This window comes from Photinus pyralis, unplaced genomic scaffold (assembly GCF_008802855.1).
Source record: "Photinus pyralis isolate 1611_PpyrPB1 unplaced genomic scaffold, Ppyr1.3 Ppyr1.4_LG7, whole genome shotgun sequence".
Classification (NCBI taxonomy): domain Eukaryota; kingdom Metazoa; phylum Arthropoda; class Insecta; order Coleoptera; family Lampyridae; genus Photinus; species Photinus pyralis.
The window spans coordinates 10940665-10957827 of record NW_022170738.1 but is presented as its reverse complement, the minus strand read 5'-3'; the positions used below and the strand labels follow the sequence as shown (position 1 = coordinate 10957827).

The window sequence follows — 17163 nt, the reverse complement described above, 5'->3', positions numbered from 1 at the left end:
CGTCACTATAAACTACCGCTCTTGCAATACTAACCTGGTGATAAACAGATTCCTGCAGTTTTAGACCGAGCACTGGCTTCATATTACCATACATCTGTCCTCTTAACTCACTACTACAAACCAGACTTTTAATCCGGCTCATACGCTAATGTGGTAGAAGCTATGCTGATCTGGTGGGACAGAATCACCCCCTTAAGGCGTGTTGTAAAATTGATGAATGTATAATGATCTCGAACCTCGTTCGGGTTTTAGCAGTTGTATTGGATTGTTTTATACGTTAAGATGCCTCTTATAAAATCGAATTGAAATGACGTACAAAGAATATAGGTTGTGCAGGCGCAGTGCTAACATTCTTATTTGGGAACTTTTTTAATATTAATAAAGCTTGGCATATCGTTAATATATATTAAAAAGAAAAGAGGCCCCAGAATACTACCTTGGGGTACTCCTTTCGATATACAGAGCTTTCCTGATAGGTTATTATTTATCCTTACACATGGAAACCTATTTGTAAGATATGATTTAATGAGGGGTTTGCTAGTATTCAAACCCATAGACTTTCTCGAGCTTGTCTAATAAAATTAGATGTTGGACGCTGTCAAACGCTTTAGACAGATCTATGCAAATTGCACAAGCGTATTAACCTTTTTTAAAGCATTTAAGCGTAAGTCACAAATTTAGCGATAGCGTCAAGACCTCCCTTTTATAAATGGCTGAAAACAGATTTTGCTGGAGTAACTATTTCTTTCGGACAAGACCCTGTTAATGTGGAAATACGCTTTTTGCAAATCGTTTACGATTACTTTCTTTACTTGTTTCAGTTGAAGGAACAACCTGCACTAACGTTGATTAACTTTGATCTTCCACAGTCCCTGGCCAAATGTAATAATAAAACTTTTGGTATGCGTCGCCTGACTCTTGCAGGTATTAAAAATCTAGACAGAGAAAAATAAAAAATTGAGACTCAAAAAGTGTTTTAAGTTTTTAAAAACTTTTTTATTATACCTGAATCACAATCTCCGTTTAAAACACTCAAATGCGTGCGAAAAAAGGCCTTTAAAACACACGTGCTTTAAAGTTGCTAGGTAATGATACTTCAAGTATGACTTTTGAAACTGTCATCTGGGGTTGAAGTAAAAAATCCTCTTAGGTCGCTTTCTATAAATGCAGAACATTGCTTTGGCTTGTACCTATCCTTTGGTTCAAGCTTCCACAAACGCGCTCAATTTAGGGCATGCTTCCAAATCTGTTCCACTTTTTAGTCGCAGCAATGTTTGAAGTTTTGAATGAATGCACCAAAAAATAGAAGATTTAAATACCTTTGACATTTCCTTTAGGCCTATTATTCACAAAGACGATGATTTTTATAAGCAAACGTCAAGTGATTAACTCATCGAATACAGTCACAACGGACCAAATTGTACCACCATTTCAAGAATTTGATTCAAAAAAGGAGAAATTTCGAAACTACGTTGAACGTTTTGAAAATTATGTAGCTGTCCGGAATGTAACTGCGGATGAAAAGAAAGCTCAAATATTATCAGCATCTGTTGGTTCAGTACATTATAATAATTTATCGGCATTACTTGGACCTGATAAACCAATCAAAACTATGAACTACGCAGACCTTGTAACATCGTTCACCAAAATGTTGAGCCCGAAAAGAAATGATGTAGTTGAACAACACTATTTTCTTTCTACGGTACAAAACTATAAACAAAACATTGCTGAATTTGTTGCAACACTACAGAGTCAACTTTCGGAATGTCAGTTTTATGTGGAATGCGAGTGCAAGAAAAAGATTTCTGTTGCTGAAATTTTCCTACGGGCCCAATTTATAAGAGGAATAAAGGATCAATGGATAAGAGAACAACTTTTGCAAGCTAATTTATCTAATTTTAATGATATTACAGGAAAAGCAATTGCCTTGGAATCCTCGAAAATTCAAAGCCGGGAATTATCTGTTTCAAATAATTCAACACCAGTTCCAGGATGTTCGACTGACATAAACAAAACGTCACATTTTCACAAAAACCGATCAAGAAGCAATTACAAAAAACCACGATCAAATACACGTTTTGAAAGATCACCTACTCCTGCCAATTCAACAATAAAAACAAATAGGAGTCATCAAAGTAGGTATCATTCCCGTTTGCCACGTTCTATTAACTATCATGCACTTGGAATTTCAAATTTATGTTTTTCATGTGGAAAATCAAATCATCGATCAAACTCGTGCAGAATAGATAGGAACTCATTACGCTGTGAATCTTGTGGAAAAATTGGACACGTAGATCGTGTTTGTATCCTTACATTATTAAAGTCAAAAAGTGACAACCACCAGATTAGTGCGGATATATGTCACAATACTCAACAAACACAAGATTATATTTCAAATTCACAAATTTTAACACTGCCACACAATTACGGAGTGAATATGATTCAAACTGTCACAACAATAGATTTATATACATGTAAAACCAACTCTGATAAATATGTCATATCTGTTCTTGTTAATAATAACGAGATAAATATGGAGGTAGATTCTGGAGCAAAATTTTCGATTTTACCTGAGGACAAATTCAAAGCTCTAAATCTGAATACCACTCTTCAACCTTCAAACATAAGTTTTCGTACTTATTCGAAAAATATCATACCTTGTAAAGGGAAAATTGAAGTATCAGTAAAATATAAAGACAAAACGATGCCACTTGCCGAGTTATACATAGTTCCATCTGGTCATGATACAATTTTGGGACGTGACTGGATCAGAGGGTTAAAACTTGAACTTAAACAAATTGACACAGACATGGAAAGCAAACAACAAACTAGTTTTAGCTCTGTTAACAATGTACTTCAAATTGATGACATTTTTCAAAAATTTTCCAACATTTTTGAGGAACAAATTGGATGTATTCCAAACATAAAAGTCTCACTTGTCTTACGTGAAGACGCCAAGCCAATTTTCACTAAAGATCGTGACGTGCCATATGCACTCAGAAGTCGAGTCGAAAAGGAACTTAATAATTTAGAAAATGCTGGAATTATCACTCCCGTAACGACTAGTGATTGGGGTTCACCACTTGTTGTTATTCCAAAACCTGACGGTACAGTTCGACTTTGTGTCGATTACAAATGCGGAGTAAATGATCGACTGGTATCATCTAACTTTCCAATTCGCAGGATTGACGACGTGCTCTGTAGTCTCCGAAATTCGAAATACTACTGCAAACTAGATTTATTCAAAGCATACCTTCATATAAGCGTCGATGAAAAAAGTAGTGAGATACAGACTATTGCCACACACACAACCCACTACTAATTTCTATTAATATACAACAGTCTCCCCCACTAATTTTGGTTCATTTTACAGAACAACTTCTGTTAATTCCTAACAAAACGACACTAAAACCATAGTTACACACACACAACCCACTACTAATTTCTATTAATATACAACAGTCTCTAAAGCACTTGCAACGTTAAAGGCACTCCGCTTTGCGTCGTGCCCTTAAACTCGTTGCGCGTGCTTTAAAGACTTGATTATACACTTGTATCTTAATATACTGTTTGAGTCTCAATTTTTAATTTTTCTCTATGTCTATATATCTAATTACTCAAACATAACATGGAGTCCTCCAACAAAGTATTAAAAGTCGTGTAAATCTCTTTGTTTTATTTCCAAAAGAGGAGATTTAGGGGAAAATGTCTAAATTTTTGGACATTTTTGTTTACTGCATAAAAAAACTCGTAAACTGTATATCTTAGAGTGGGTCATACATTATATAAATTCATTTCCATAATAAGCCCAGTAGGGGCAGTTCGTTGTCCGAAAGTTGTACTCTAGAGAAGGGACGGAAACCTTTTCAAAGCCACAGAGAGCCCCTGAAATACCAGGAGGATCTCGTATAAGATCCAAGGAAAATACATGTAGATACAAAAGCAGATGGAAATCTATATCAGTTTAATAGAGACGAATGGAGTGGAAGAACACGATCAGAATTTGTCTATTCTTTCCTTGAAGCAGTTAAAATCTACAACCTTACAATTAATCAGAATAAAAGTGCCCTCAATCAAGTCTTTCTTTTCGAGAACGTTGTCGCAAACCGAACAGAAGCATTCAGCTGTAGAGAAAAAGAGTTAAGCACTGAAGAATGGCGTCAACATTTTAAAGTTCAGTATCTTGTTTGTCAAATCTTACTCCAGACAAAGAAATTTGTTGCGATAGTCTATTCATGCAACCTGTACAAATTTAGCTCGTGATGAAATTCGTTGTGTGCAAGCTAAAGATAAGATTTAATTGCAATACATCGCGAAGAAGTCAAATGATTTGAAAGATCAATGAGTCCACTATCAACATTTTAGGCAAAGGGGAACACTGATGGGATTAAATTTTTTCGGCTGGGTCGTAATGGCATTCCAGGAAAGAACCTTTTGATTCATTCCTATGATCAAATACCCATGCAGCGTCAGCACCTGAACCAGTTGCACGCCGAATTATAGTCTGCTCGGACCATCGAAGGTGAGCTCAATTCAAATATAAGATATGTGAAAGGATGTCCTAGTATTGTGTCTGCAAAAAACTAAAATCTGCCCAACAGAATCCCGTTACCTCTGCAATAAACCAATAAATATAAACAAATAAATTGTTACTATCAAAAGGTGCAGGGACTCAGCAGTTACTATACTCCCACAGATTTAAATAGGTATAATACTCCTTTGTATGCGTTGATGATTATGGTATAATATTGGACTTGCAAAGACTGCACTCACCGTTGACGACGACTAAGTAACCCTAGATTTCTAAATATTAATTGATTAACGTAATTTTCATCTTTCCATGCACGAGCTCGCCGTTATTTTTTAATTGTTTGCCAACTATAATAATAGATGATTTAGTTGCATTCATAAGTAAGCCATGTTGTATTGAATTATTTTTCTAAATCAGTATTGATAAGATATAGAATAATATCGATAAGAATGCGGAAAAACAGAAATGAGGTAGGTAGTTTCTGTGGCTCTCTGAATGCGCGAAAACCATTATAAGGTGGAAAGACTCCGTTGGAAATCGGAATTTTTGACTGTCTGTCCGTTACAGTGTGCACATAACTTGAGATTTTGAAATTCTGTTTTCGCTAATAGATAACTTGTCTGCGAACAGGTTTGGTCCATAAGTTTCAGGTAGATATGTTGGCAAGAATAAGCGTTGCTGTGTTTTTGATATCACTCGTAGTAGTCTACATTATTTATACCCAATCATACCAAGAATTCATCTCAAGACAGCGCAAGATATCATCAGACATTCAATATAACAATAATAGTAAGTTTAATATATGAATTCTTTAGCTTGGAATGTGTATGAAGGGAAAGTTTGCAACCGATGCGTTTTTTTGAGAAATAGCATTTTTTAGTTTATGTGCCAGAATAAATTATTGTGTTAAAGCTTTATTGTTGCTATTACATTTACTTAATGTTGTAGGACAAATTGTAAATAAAACTGGGGGATAAAAAAAGTGCCAGAAAATACCAAAACTATATCTGTCCTCGCTTTATATGGTACCTATGTTCCGGTACTCGTCAACTCGCCAAGGGCGACTCGCAACCGGACCACTCGCCACCGACGGACTCGCCAACGGGACAATTCGCCAACGGGACAACTCGCCACCGCGACAACTCGCCACTGCGACAACTCGCCAACGGACGACTCGCCACTGCGACAACTCGCCAACGAAATATTTTTCCCTGTTTAATGTGTCGTTCAAATAACGATGTGATTGTCAAATTTTCTATTCAAATAATAATTTGCAGAAGATGTCGTTATATCAAAATGCAGTAATAGAAACAGGTATAGGCGATTGGGTCTTCATTCAAATATTGACTACAATTTTTCGATTAACTTTTTTTACAAAATTAGGGAAATTGACTATTGCATTTGTGGGATGCATTTGCATGACACGTTAAACAGGGAAAAATATTTGGTTGGCGAGTTGTCGCAGTGGCGAGTCGTCCGTTGGCGAGTTGTCGCGGTGACGAGTTGTCCCGTTGGCGAGTTGTTCCATTGGCTAGTCGGTCGGTGGCGAGCCGCTCTTGGCGAGTTGACCGTGTCCCCTATGTTCAGTATGTAGCTCTAATTGGAAATGTTTGGTTTTTGTTTCAACCTATACGTTAACTTATGCTAATATAAAATTGCGTTCATCTTCTCAATCTTGCCAAATGCGTATATCATGCGTCTGTAAAGGTGAGCCATCCTCCGTTTTGAAGAAACTGTTATTTCAAATCTTCGTTCTTTTCTTGAAGTGTGTGCTAACACATAATCATGACCTCTATTGTTTTAACTTTGCCTACCATGTCACTTTATCCTCGGAAAGATTTTTAATATTCAAACCAAAAACTATGGATGTTCCAGATTGGACTGCACAGTAAATTTTTATTGGTTCACGCTAGGCTGCGTGCAGTTTTGTAATTGAAGAGGCGTTATCGTACCCAAAGTGACCTAATAATTTTTTCAATTTTAGATGATTATTTGGTATTCAGTCCAAAATGCAAAATACCAAACTTACAACCGTTCAACAAAGACACTGATGGATTTAAATTTAATTCATTATACCAAAAATGCTCCATTTACCCACTGCTGTCCTTTCTAACAATAGAAAACAACCAAGCAATTTTACACATTAATCGAAGTGCCGCACTGTTTTACAGTCCGCATGATATATCATGCTGCTACAGTTACATCAAAAGAGGCTCCGACATCGACAACCCCGATGATAAAATTGAGTAGGTATAGACACAGAAGAGAAGTGTTTTATCTTTTCATTTTTCAGATTGACACCCTGTATTACGTTCCAGAACAGTGTGCAATGTTCCCAAGATACAATACTTGTAAAGTGTGTGGTAGCTGAGACGAATACGCCTGTATATAAGAACATTCACGAACCTATTACAATAAAGGAAAGTGTAGTAAGCAAACTGAGCAAAAACGAACGTGTAAGCGTCTTGTCTATCGGAATTGACAGCGTCTCACGGCTGCAATTCATGCGCGCTCTACCACTCACATTCGCTCATTTACAAAAAAATGACTGGATAGACTTCCGAGGCTACAACAAGATTGGAGACAACACTTTCCCTAACCTAATGGCGATACTGACCGGAATGAATGAAACTAAAGCATCCGAGACATGCAACCCGAATAAACTGGGGTCCTTCGACAATTGCAAAATGATCTGGTACGATTACCAAAGCTCAGGTTTTGTAACCGCTTACGCTGAAGACGCGTACAAAATTGGCACATTCAACTATCTCAAGAAAGGCTTTCGGCGACCGCCGACCGACTATTATTTTCGACCGTATTTAATGAGCACAGAACAATGGTTAGATGTAGAGAAACTTGACGGATTGAACTACTGCACTGGACCAGAATCGGCCGGAGAACGAGTTTTTGATTTGATCACTGCTTTTGCCAAAACTTTCGCGACTTATCTTTACTTTGGGTTTTTCTGGATGAATTCTTTCAGTCACAATGATCTGGGAACAGTGTCACGGATGGACTATAAACTGCGAGAACTTCTCGGTTATCTTCAGGAAAATCACTTGTTGGATAACACCATTGTTTTCTTCTACAGCGACCACGGATTTCGCTTTGGCGAATTCAGGTATACTACGACCGGATGGTTGGAGGAGAAGTTGCCATTTTTGTTTGTGCACCTACCGCGCAACTTTCAAGAGAAATACCCAGCAGAAGCGGCCAATTTAAAAATGAATAGTAACAAACTGACGACACCCTACGATTTTCACATGACCCTGCAGGATATTTTGTTGATGAGCAAGGGGAACCACACAGTAACGCCGAGCAGTGGATGCCCCACTTGCCGGTCATTTTTCACACCGATCAGTGAGGACCGATCGTGCGAGGACGCCAGTATCGCCCAGCATTGGTGCAGCTGTAGGGGGTATAAGAAATATCCCGAAAATCACACTTCCGTACAGTTAGCTATAAAGTACGTACTTCACCAAATGCACGAGACAATACAATCTTATAAAAACGAATCCAAAAAATGTGCCGAATTCAAATTATTCAAAGTCATGTCATCCAGTATTTCGGACAATCATTTCGATAACAATACATATCTTTTATTGAGGATGAAACTTATGCCGTCGTCCATATTCGAAGCTACAGTGAGTGTAGAAAAAAATGGGACGTATATTTTTCGATTGCACGGTACCGTTAGCCGTCTTGATTATTACGAATCGTATAGTAAATGTGTCCATGATAGTAATTTAAAAAAATATTGCTATTGTAAATGATGAAGAATTAAGAAACCTACCAAGAGTGCTCCAAACCTTTTATATGCAGTGATATTCATGTAGAAGTAGACATAGGAATTTCCTATCTACTTTTACATGATAAAAAGTCTCCTGAAAGACGCCTAATTTTATGCAACCAAAGTAACTACTTACAACAAATGAGGATCTGCCTATCATATTAATTTTGAATATTATCGCTTTTGACCTGCCTATTCTACTTTCGATTCAACTAAAGAAAAAGTTATTTCAAATTGGTATAGTGCCGATAACAGTTAAAGGAGCTTAAGAGATTTATTTTCTGTGAAGCTAAAGACACAATATTCAAATTAATAATTAATATGACAGCCAGATCTTTATTTGTTTCAAGAAGTTATTTTGGTTGCATATAATTAGGCGTCTTTCAAGAGAATTTTTATCATGTAAAAGTAGACACAGGAAATCCCTATGTCTACTTCTCGCCTCTATATATTAGTCAAATAAATGATTCTTGTCAGCTGCTTTATTGCAGGTACATTATGCTAATCACTTTCACCATTTTATGCAGTTTGTCAGTGTCCCAACTGGTCCATCCAATTTCTTCAAATTTGCAAGATGACTTTTTACTGGTGAAGCACTTTGCAAGCATGTTGGTCCAACAAGCTTGCCAAATCTTTTTCGGTCATTCTAAATATATTTTCTGATTTTGGAATGTTGATTCCAAATTGAAAATTCACTTATATTTGTATGCCTATACTTTGTAAAATATGTATTTTAAATGACTGATCTTAATGTATAGGTCGGATGGCAAATTTGTTTTCTTTCTACTTTTAGTATACAAGTCCAGTTTTCTTCTGTAAGTGGTACATTTACTGTTTGTTGGTGACAAAATTATTGCCTCTGTCTGGAAACAATTATGAGCAACGAAAGCATATCAAATTTAATGTTGCGTTGGAAACTATAATAGGTACTATCCACAACACAACTATCATGATGCTGATGATGTACCTCAGCAATATGGAAAGGTAGTGCAGAAGAAGGAAATTAAATTACCACATTTAATTCTTGTAGTACAGAGGGGATAAGGTCGGGGTGGGTGTCAGTTAATCTGTGGTGTTGGTGATCAGGACTCAGACCTTTGCTATAGGTATTTATTTTGGGGACCGACAAGAAATCCAAGTTCCAACTCCAATTCCAACTCTCCAACATTTTTTCCTGTATAAGCGTATGCATTGATACAAATTGAATTCGACTTGACCAATTGCCGTTTGCACCGACATATTTCAGAGGAGCTTAGTTTAAGAGTAGCTTAAAATCCATTATTGCAACAATGATTTTATTTATTTATTTATGATCCTTCTCTTGTTCTGGGCCCTCAACAGGCTTGCGCCCAATTACAGAGTGACCCGCATAATGCTTTTTAGAGGTGCAAATGGCCATAAATAAAAAAGAGAAATTGAATTATTGTTTTAAGTGACCCCAAACAAATTGCATACATGAAATTTCCTCTCGAAATCCGAACCACAGAACCCTTTACTAAATAGAATCTTTGTTTCCTCGTTGTTAGAACAAGTGTTTTTTTTACAGGCATTCGTACAAGCAATAACTTACCTAGAAACCCCGTGCTTAACATCTGATCTTATATAACATAGCCTTGGGGTAGTTTAAACGATCCGTAGATTATGGCAATTGTCGACATTAATTTTGTAGGATATCTTGTTAAGAACTTTTTAAGCATTTTGGGTATCTTGTCCAAAAAATTTGAGTTTTTTGTCTAAAGGACTATCTTGTCAAAAAATTTCCGAACTTTTTGGATATCTTATCCAAAAAATTTGGATTTCTTGTCTAAAACAATTTGGAGATTCAGAAATAATAATAATAATAAATCGTTTATTGGGTTTAACATATAGAATACATCATCAGGTACATGAGCATGATCATTACAATTTCTTAGTCCTTCCAGTTTCCCTCAAGGGGTTAAGATTCAGATTGGTAAAAAGTATTAACAGTCTGGTCTACCACTCAGCCCCAAATACGCCATAGAGAGGTATACTTCAGTCGTGGAAATCTACCTACATCCATTAAATTGTGAACACATTCAAAAAATGTTAAGTTTTATTATGATCGCGATCCATTAGAAGTTGTAAATAAATTTTCAAATCTTGGCGTTACATTTACATCAACGGGCAAATTTAATGAAGCAACAAAAGAGGCAAAAAAGAAGGCCTTAGTTGCAATCGGTAATGTTAAAGCAATCCTCATAAAAGGCAAATCGAGTTCATGGAATGAAAAATTCAAACTATTTCATAGTGTTGTCCAAGCTACCGCTCTGCATGGAGCTGAAACATGGGCCGTTTTTAAACCGGAAGGGCTTGAAGGAATACTCACCAAGTATCTCAAAGACGTTCTGCAATGTCAGAAAACTACCCCTAATCATATGCTCCGCCTGGAAACCGGCGCGAGGCATGTTAGTAACTTCGTATGGGCGCGAGCATTAAACTGGTGGATGAAAGTATTAAAACAAAAACCAACGTCTTATACGAATTTGCTTTATAATCGGTTGAAACACCTCGACTCCTGGGAACGGCTGAATACAACTGGGCATCACAAATACGTCATTTTATAGAAAATCTGGGGTATGGGAACACCTGGCTACAGCAATCGCATCATATGACTAAAAGTTCTATCAGAAATGTAATTGACCAACACTTGACAACTTTAAAATCTGCAGATATCGAAACGAATACAAAATTTAACGACCACTACAACAAATTATGGCTATGAAGCATAATTATGAAATGTCAGCATATTTAACGTTTAAAGTCCCAATTATAAAGATCAGAACAGTAGCACAACTCAGACTGGCTTACAAAAATGGGACGCGCATTCTAAACTGTGTTTATAATTATATACTTAATGCATAATAAGATCATTTTGTTTAAATGAATGATATTAGTTGATTTACTTATTTTTATAGGACAATGGTTTCTTTTTTGTCATAATTATTTAGAAATTTATAATTTGTTTAAGTTATCTATCATATGTATCTTTTCAGTATGTTCAAGCTTAATTAATCTCTCTCTATTTCTTTGTATGAGGCATTGCCTTAAAACAAATATACGTTTATTATTATTATTATTATTATTGTGAAAAGGAAAGAAAGTTATCAGTCAATGATTCCAATTGAGTAAGATGGTACAAATGTACATTAATTTTAGGTATACTTTACCAGAATAAAGCTTATTTTATTTAATGTTTTGAACTGTGCTAGCGACATAGGGATGAAAAGTTAATTTTGTTGTTGTTTGTTTAGATAAAAAGCTATTAAATAAGAGAAGGACCTTTTATATAATTGAAGATTATGCTTAGGGATTGTAATAAGTAAGTCCTTTCTGAGTGTCAGTTCTGAACCGTATTTTGTGAACGAGAAATTGTGGGCATTTATTGACAACTATTTTATATCTTGTCGCGCCATCACCGATAGATATTGTAGTATCCAAATTGGCTGGATATTTTGTCGCTTTATTTGGATTTGGATAATTTGGCGATAAAAATTGGAAACAAAAATTCAAAAGATTTGAACAAGTGGTCTCTAAAAAGTTGGAATTTGGATTTCTTGGCGGTCCCTTAAAAAGCGTAGTATAAGGATTATTGCGCCTCGTTCGCCTAGAAGCTTCAAGCTTCAAAGTGAGTAACCGAAAGACTCCCAGAACTCAGATAAAGTCCCTTCAAATTCCGGTGCCGCTGGGGGAAGGAGGGGGCTTTAAACGACCCATTTTTCAGTTTTTCGCTTTTAACTCGAAAATGGTGCGTTACAGTGAAAAAGTTCTTCAGTACAAAATGAAAGCTTATTAAATTTGCTACAAGTTTGGTTATATACATTTTTTCGAAAACTGAACCGTTTTATGGTATTAATGTCCTCGTACCCATCGAATACAACTGCACAATTGGAAGAATAGTGATTTATTATATATGAAGCATACTGCTCACAGATAAAAGAGAAAGTGGTCCCAACATTCCACTTGACTCTGTGAAGGAGAACTACAGTGTAAATCGTTTTGAGGTGCACTGCATCCATGCACACAGGGAAAGCCTCATAGAGAACAGATTTCTTCGTTTTCCTGAAGCATCCTTCGTGGAATAGAGTCATGGGGTATGGAGATAACTCGTACTTCAACAGGTTCGGACTATAGGGATGTTAATGCTGTACAGGTTTTATTGTGACGATTTTCCCCTAAAATGACCGGGGGAGGATTTAGAAGCCAAAAATATACGAAAAACGTGAGTGAAAAACAATTTTGTTTAGAAATTACCACCTTTCCGGAGCCGGTAGCACGAAAACGGTTCAGTTTTTCGTAAAGATGTATATAACCAAACTTGTAGCAATTTTAATAAGCTTTCATTTTGTACTGAAGAACTTTTTCACTGTAACGCACCATTTTCGAGTTAAAAGCGAAAAACTGAAAAATGGGTCGTTTAAAGCCCCCTCCTACCCCTAGCGGCACCGGAATTTGGAGGGACTTTATTTTTTCTTGTTCAGGGAACCTCTCCCTACACATTTCTGAAAAAATTGGAACTAGTATTTTTAGTTCCTCTGATTTTCCTATTTTGACTGGACTATTACACAAGTGACGTACTATCTAATTTTGGACGGTGCCCGAATAAATGTCTCAGTGTATGTTATAGCCGTTTCTAAATATGACCTTGAGATTACTAAAAGGGCATTGCCTTCGTTTCGGGTCGGTAAACTTGTGCTTAAAGTGTATTAACCTTCGTGTCGTGTCGTTTAAACTCGTGCTGCTTAAAGTGTATTAACCTCAATATGGCATTGACCTTTATTGTAGTTTAAATTGTCCGTGAGAATGACCTTTTCTATTTAAAGGTCGTTCACCTTAAAGGCACTGACCTTTTGATAAAAGGTTATTGACCTCGTTGTCTGTTCTTAAACCCTTTAGCTTAATGGTTTTGATCTCCGCTAATTGCGCATAGTGGGGCGCAGTAATTATATAGCCCACTCGTCGTGTAGATCAAATAATCATGGCATGGCTAGCGTATGCGGAGCAATCGTGGATCAAGGCGATAGATTTTGTAACAGCGGTAGAACGCCTTAAGCAAAAGTTTTCGGCGTTAGTATTTGACGCCGAACATGAAGCAATATATGGCAATGGTGAATATAGTGAGGAGGAGTGTCTGGCCATCGCTAAAAAATACGAGTTGGGCGAAGAAATATGTGAGAGTTATTTAAACAGTAAAATATGTGAGAAATGTGTAGTACGCAGATTGATAAAGGCCAATTTAGAACAGTTTATTAGTGAGTTAAGTGATTGGACTGAAAATGAAGAAGAGAGTTACAATTGACGAAACACGGAATCAAGTGTACATAATGGTAGCGTGGTCGTTTGCTTACGGTAAAGCACGAAGAGGTTCGTGGGAAACAGTCGCGCTCGATAGATTTCGTTTCCGAAATAAAATCGAACAACTTAGTAGAGTTTTGTCTTCGGTATTAGAGAAAAGTCATCGGGACAAAGTCTATCGTGAACGATTCGCCTCCCCTCCACAACTTTAGCAATATAAATGTAACTGCAGTAGCGCTTAAAATTATTCCGACAACGTACGCGAACTGGTTAAAATGGATCTTGATACACTGAACAATACCACTTTCTGCAAGCCGTTCAAAAATGTAAAAGATCTGGAGGTGGGGGAGAAATATCGAATCATCGGCATCGATACAATCAACACAAAATATGGAGACCGGGTAGTCGTGGAGACTGGAAACTTTAAATCTGTGCTTCCCTTACGTTTCTACAACTACTTTAAGGAGGATAATCGTTTACAAACATTCAAAGACTCCTTAGCCAATAAAGAGGTATACATAACAAGTGCTGGATCTGCAGGGCAAACGACTAACTTAAAGTTTATGTAAATAAAATATTTGTGTATTAGAAATGTAAATAAACATGATATAGAAAAATTGTCTTTCACTTCATAAATATACTGTCCATCATAAAAATACCTCAGTTTCATCGTGATCCTCAAGGTGTGCTGTTCCTATGAACATGGATTCTAAAAATAGCTGCAATAATAACTACCTTACGTGTTCGTGTTGGTGTTGTAGTCACAGTGCTACACCTTCACCTCCCCAAGTAGATCATATGCATAATAAAGCGATCGAAGAACGCTTAATCGATTGTACGTCATACGATCTCTTGAATGGTCAATACATTGAAATCGGATATAGTACACATCTTAACCTTACACCAGTTTTAAGAATCGCAAGCTCTTCCGGCGGTGCTATAGTGCTGGTGAAGGAAGATTGGGAAACGCTTCTAAAGTGGCAAGCATACCTTGAAATGAAATTTCTTCGATCTCATGAAGTTGAAAGTCGTATTAATTGGTCGAATGTCAAAGAAGAAGAAGATATCGAATATGATCAAAGTGAGGAATCGCTTAATATCAATATCACAGTTTACTACAATTGGGAATCGGTAAAGGATGCCGAGAAGATGTTGAAAAGTGTAACAATTAAACGTGGCAACCACTTTTGCACAATGAATAAGAACGACATTGAAGAATTTTTCAACTTAAAAGATATAATCAATTATCGACTAGAATTATTGGAAACTTACGCGCTGCCCTGTTTCTATCAAAACATCATTGAAGAGGTGAATAACTACCGACACTTTCGGAGAATGGAATTTGGTGACGATGAGGACAACGATGACATCTATCGCGATATTGAGAATGTGTTAAATTATAAGTACAATGTAAATTCGCACAATACAGTGTGCATGATGGAAATCCTACACTATCGACCTACTTATTTAATGTATCACATATATCAACCTCAATAAACGTTATTATTTTATTAGAGCGTTTTCATTTGATGGACGATTTCCTATAAATATGGCAACTAATTGCCACACTCCAACAATGTTGAATCGGAAGCGGAAGTGTACGGATGGGAGTGGCTTGGTTAATACTCTCATAAACAAACTTCCAGTTGAATTACATATTCCCGGCTATCAGTATTGCGGACCTGGTACTAAATTAGACAAAAGGCTAAGGCGAGGAGATCCCGGTATAAACCCACTAGACGCTCAGTGTAAGGAGCACGACATTAGCTATAGGGATAACCAGGACTTGGAAAGTCGACATCAAGCAGATCGCGTTTTAGAGCGAAAAGCTTGGGAACGATTAAAAGCTTCCGACGCAAAGTTAGGGGAAAGAGCGGCAGCTCTCACAGTAGGCACAATCATGAAAGTGAAACGAAAGTTAGGAATGGGAGTTAAGGGGAAAAGGAGCAGCTTATTGAACCTGCGTAGAAAGATTGCTAAGAAAATGAGGAAAAGCGGAAATACCGCGAACATAATAAAATCAGCTGTTACGGCCGCAAATTTGGCCGTTAAGAGATTAGGGGGTAGGCGAAATGTGAGCGTGCCTAGAATTATTCCTATACCAAAACAGGGGGGCTTTTTACCATTTTTGATACCCTTATTCGCCGGTTTATCAGCAGTAGGAGCATTGGCGGGTGGTGCCGCAGGCATTGCTAAAGCAGTGAATGCTTCTCGTGATGCTAGTAAAATGCTGGATGAAACTTCGCGTCATAACCGTACGATGGAATCAATAGCTATAGGAAATAAAAGCGGCGGTGGTCTGTACTTGAAACCGTATAAATCGGGAGGCAGTTTGGCGTTGCATTTAAAAAAAAAAAAAACTTCAAAAAATTGCCAAACCGGCCGTTGACCGATGTTGATCTACGTAAGCATGCAAAAGGGAGGGTACCATACTTTAGGGACGTGTTTATGCGAGATCATATGCCTACAGTGGCATGGAAAAATGAAGCCGGTGTTATTAATTTAGATAGCCAAAGTGGGCGTGGCACTCATTGGGTCTCTTACAAAAAACGCGGTGGACGAGTTTGGTACTATGATAGTTTCGGTAATATTCCACCACCACGAGAAGTGATCGAGTATTTCCGCGACTGTAAAATCTATTATAATTACGGGCAAGAGCAACAATTCGGAACAACGAATTGCGGCCACCTGTGTTTAAAATTTTTGTATAAATAACACGCATATTATCTCGGTGTATGTAGTCGCAATGTCGACAACCTTCAGCATAGAGGGCGTTGGAAATACAGCTAGTCATGATTTTTATCCGCCCATAGAACTTCCTTCGGAGAAATTGTACGTAATCGGAGTGGTCGGTTTCTATGGCTGTAACAGTATTAGAAATATCCACGCGGGAAACGATAAATTCTATTATAGGAGAGGTGATAATTCACATGGAATAGCAATTCCGCACGGTGCATACGAGTTGGAAGAACTAAGCGCGTATATAAAAGCTCGCATTCCAACAAATCGCTTTAGTTTACGTGCAAATAACAATACGCTCAAGTGCGAACTTAGCTGCGACTTTGATATAGATTTTACTCCAAGAGACTGCATAGGACGCATGCTCGGTTTCGAATCGAAGATATTGGAAGCGAACGTTCTACATACATCTGCTTTAGATATACAAATCATTAAACATACTAACATTCACATAGAGTGCAATCTTATTACGGGATCCTATCGCAACGGAAATCCCGCTAAAGTACTTTACGAAATAGACGTTTCTGTTCCACCGGGTTACCGCTTAGATAAAATCCCCAGTAATACTCAATATTTGGAAGTAAATACCAGTAGAATTAGTAATATAACCATAAAGTTGACAAATCAAAAGGGGGAACCAATCGATTTCGGGGAAAGTGAGCCATTTACAGTACGATTAGAGTTAAAAGAATATGGGGTTACGTATTAATCAAGGTCCAGTGCCATCCTTCCTCAACACATAAATAAACGAAGCAACCGGAAATCGAGTTATTCTCAATCGGGACAGGGC

At 37.2% G+C, this 17163-nt stretch overlaps 2 protein-coding genes across 2 annotated transcripts; both read left to right on the top strand.

The window, feature by feature from the left end:
* Positions 1 to 1357: 1357 nt before the first annotated feature.
* LOC116175630 lies at positions 1358 to 3322 on the top strand. The gene has a single exon (XM_031493851.1). It carries the CDS (start codon positions 1358 to 1360, stop codon positions 3320 to 3322), a length of 1965 nt encoding a protein of 654 aa, XP_031349711.1.
* A 1826-nt stretch (positions 3323 to 5148) lies between these two features.
* Positions 5149 to 8577, top strand: LOC116176680. The gene is made up of 3 exons (XM_031495410.1): positions 5149 to 5320; positions 6516 to 6777; positions 6825 to 8577. Exons 1-3 carry the CDS (start codon positions 5188 to 5190, stop codon positions 8302 to 8304), a joined length of 1875 nt encoding a protein of 624 aa, XP_031351270.1. The 5' UTR covers positions 5149 to 5187; the 3' UTR covers positions 8305 to 8577.
* The last annotated feature ends 8586 nt before the right edge of the window (positions 8578 to 17163 follow it).

Coding starts and splice junctions, on each gene's coding strand:
- LOC116175630 (XM_031493851.1), top strand. CDS start 1,358: ATGATTTTTATAAGCAAACGTCAAGTGATTAACTCATCGAATACAGTC.
- LOC116176680 (XM_031495410.1), top strand. CDS start 5,188: ATGTTGGCAAGAATAAGCGTTGCTGTGTTTTTGATATCACTCGTAGTA. Junction 5,321..6,515: donor CATTCAATATAACAATAATA/GTAAGTTTAATA, acceptor TTTCAATTTTAG/ATGATTATTTGGTATTCAGT. Junction 6,778..6,824: donor AACCCCGATGATAAAATTGA/GTAGGTATAGAC, acceptor TTCATTTTTCAG/ATTGACACCCTGTATTACGT.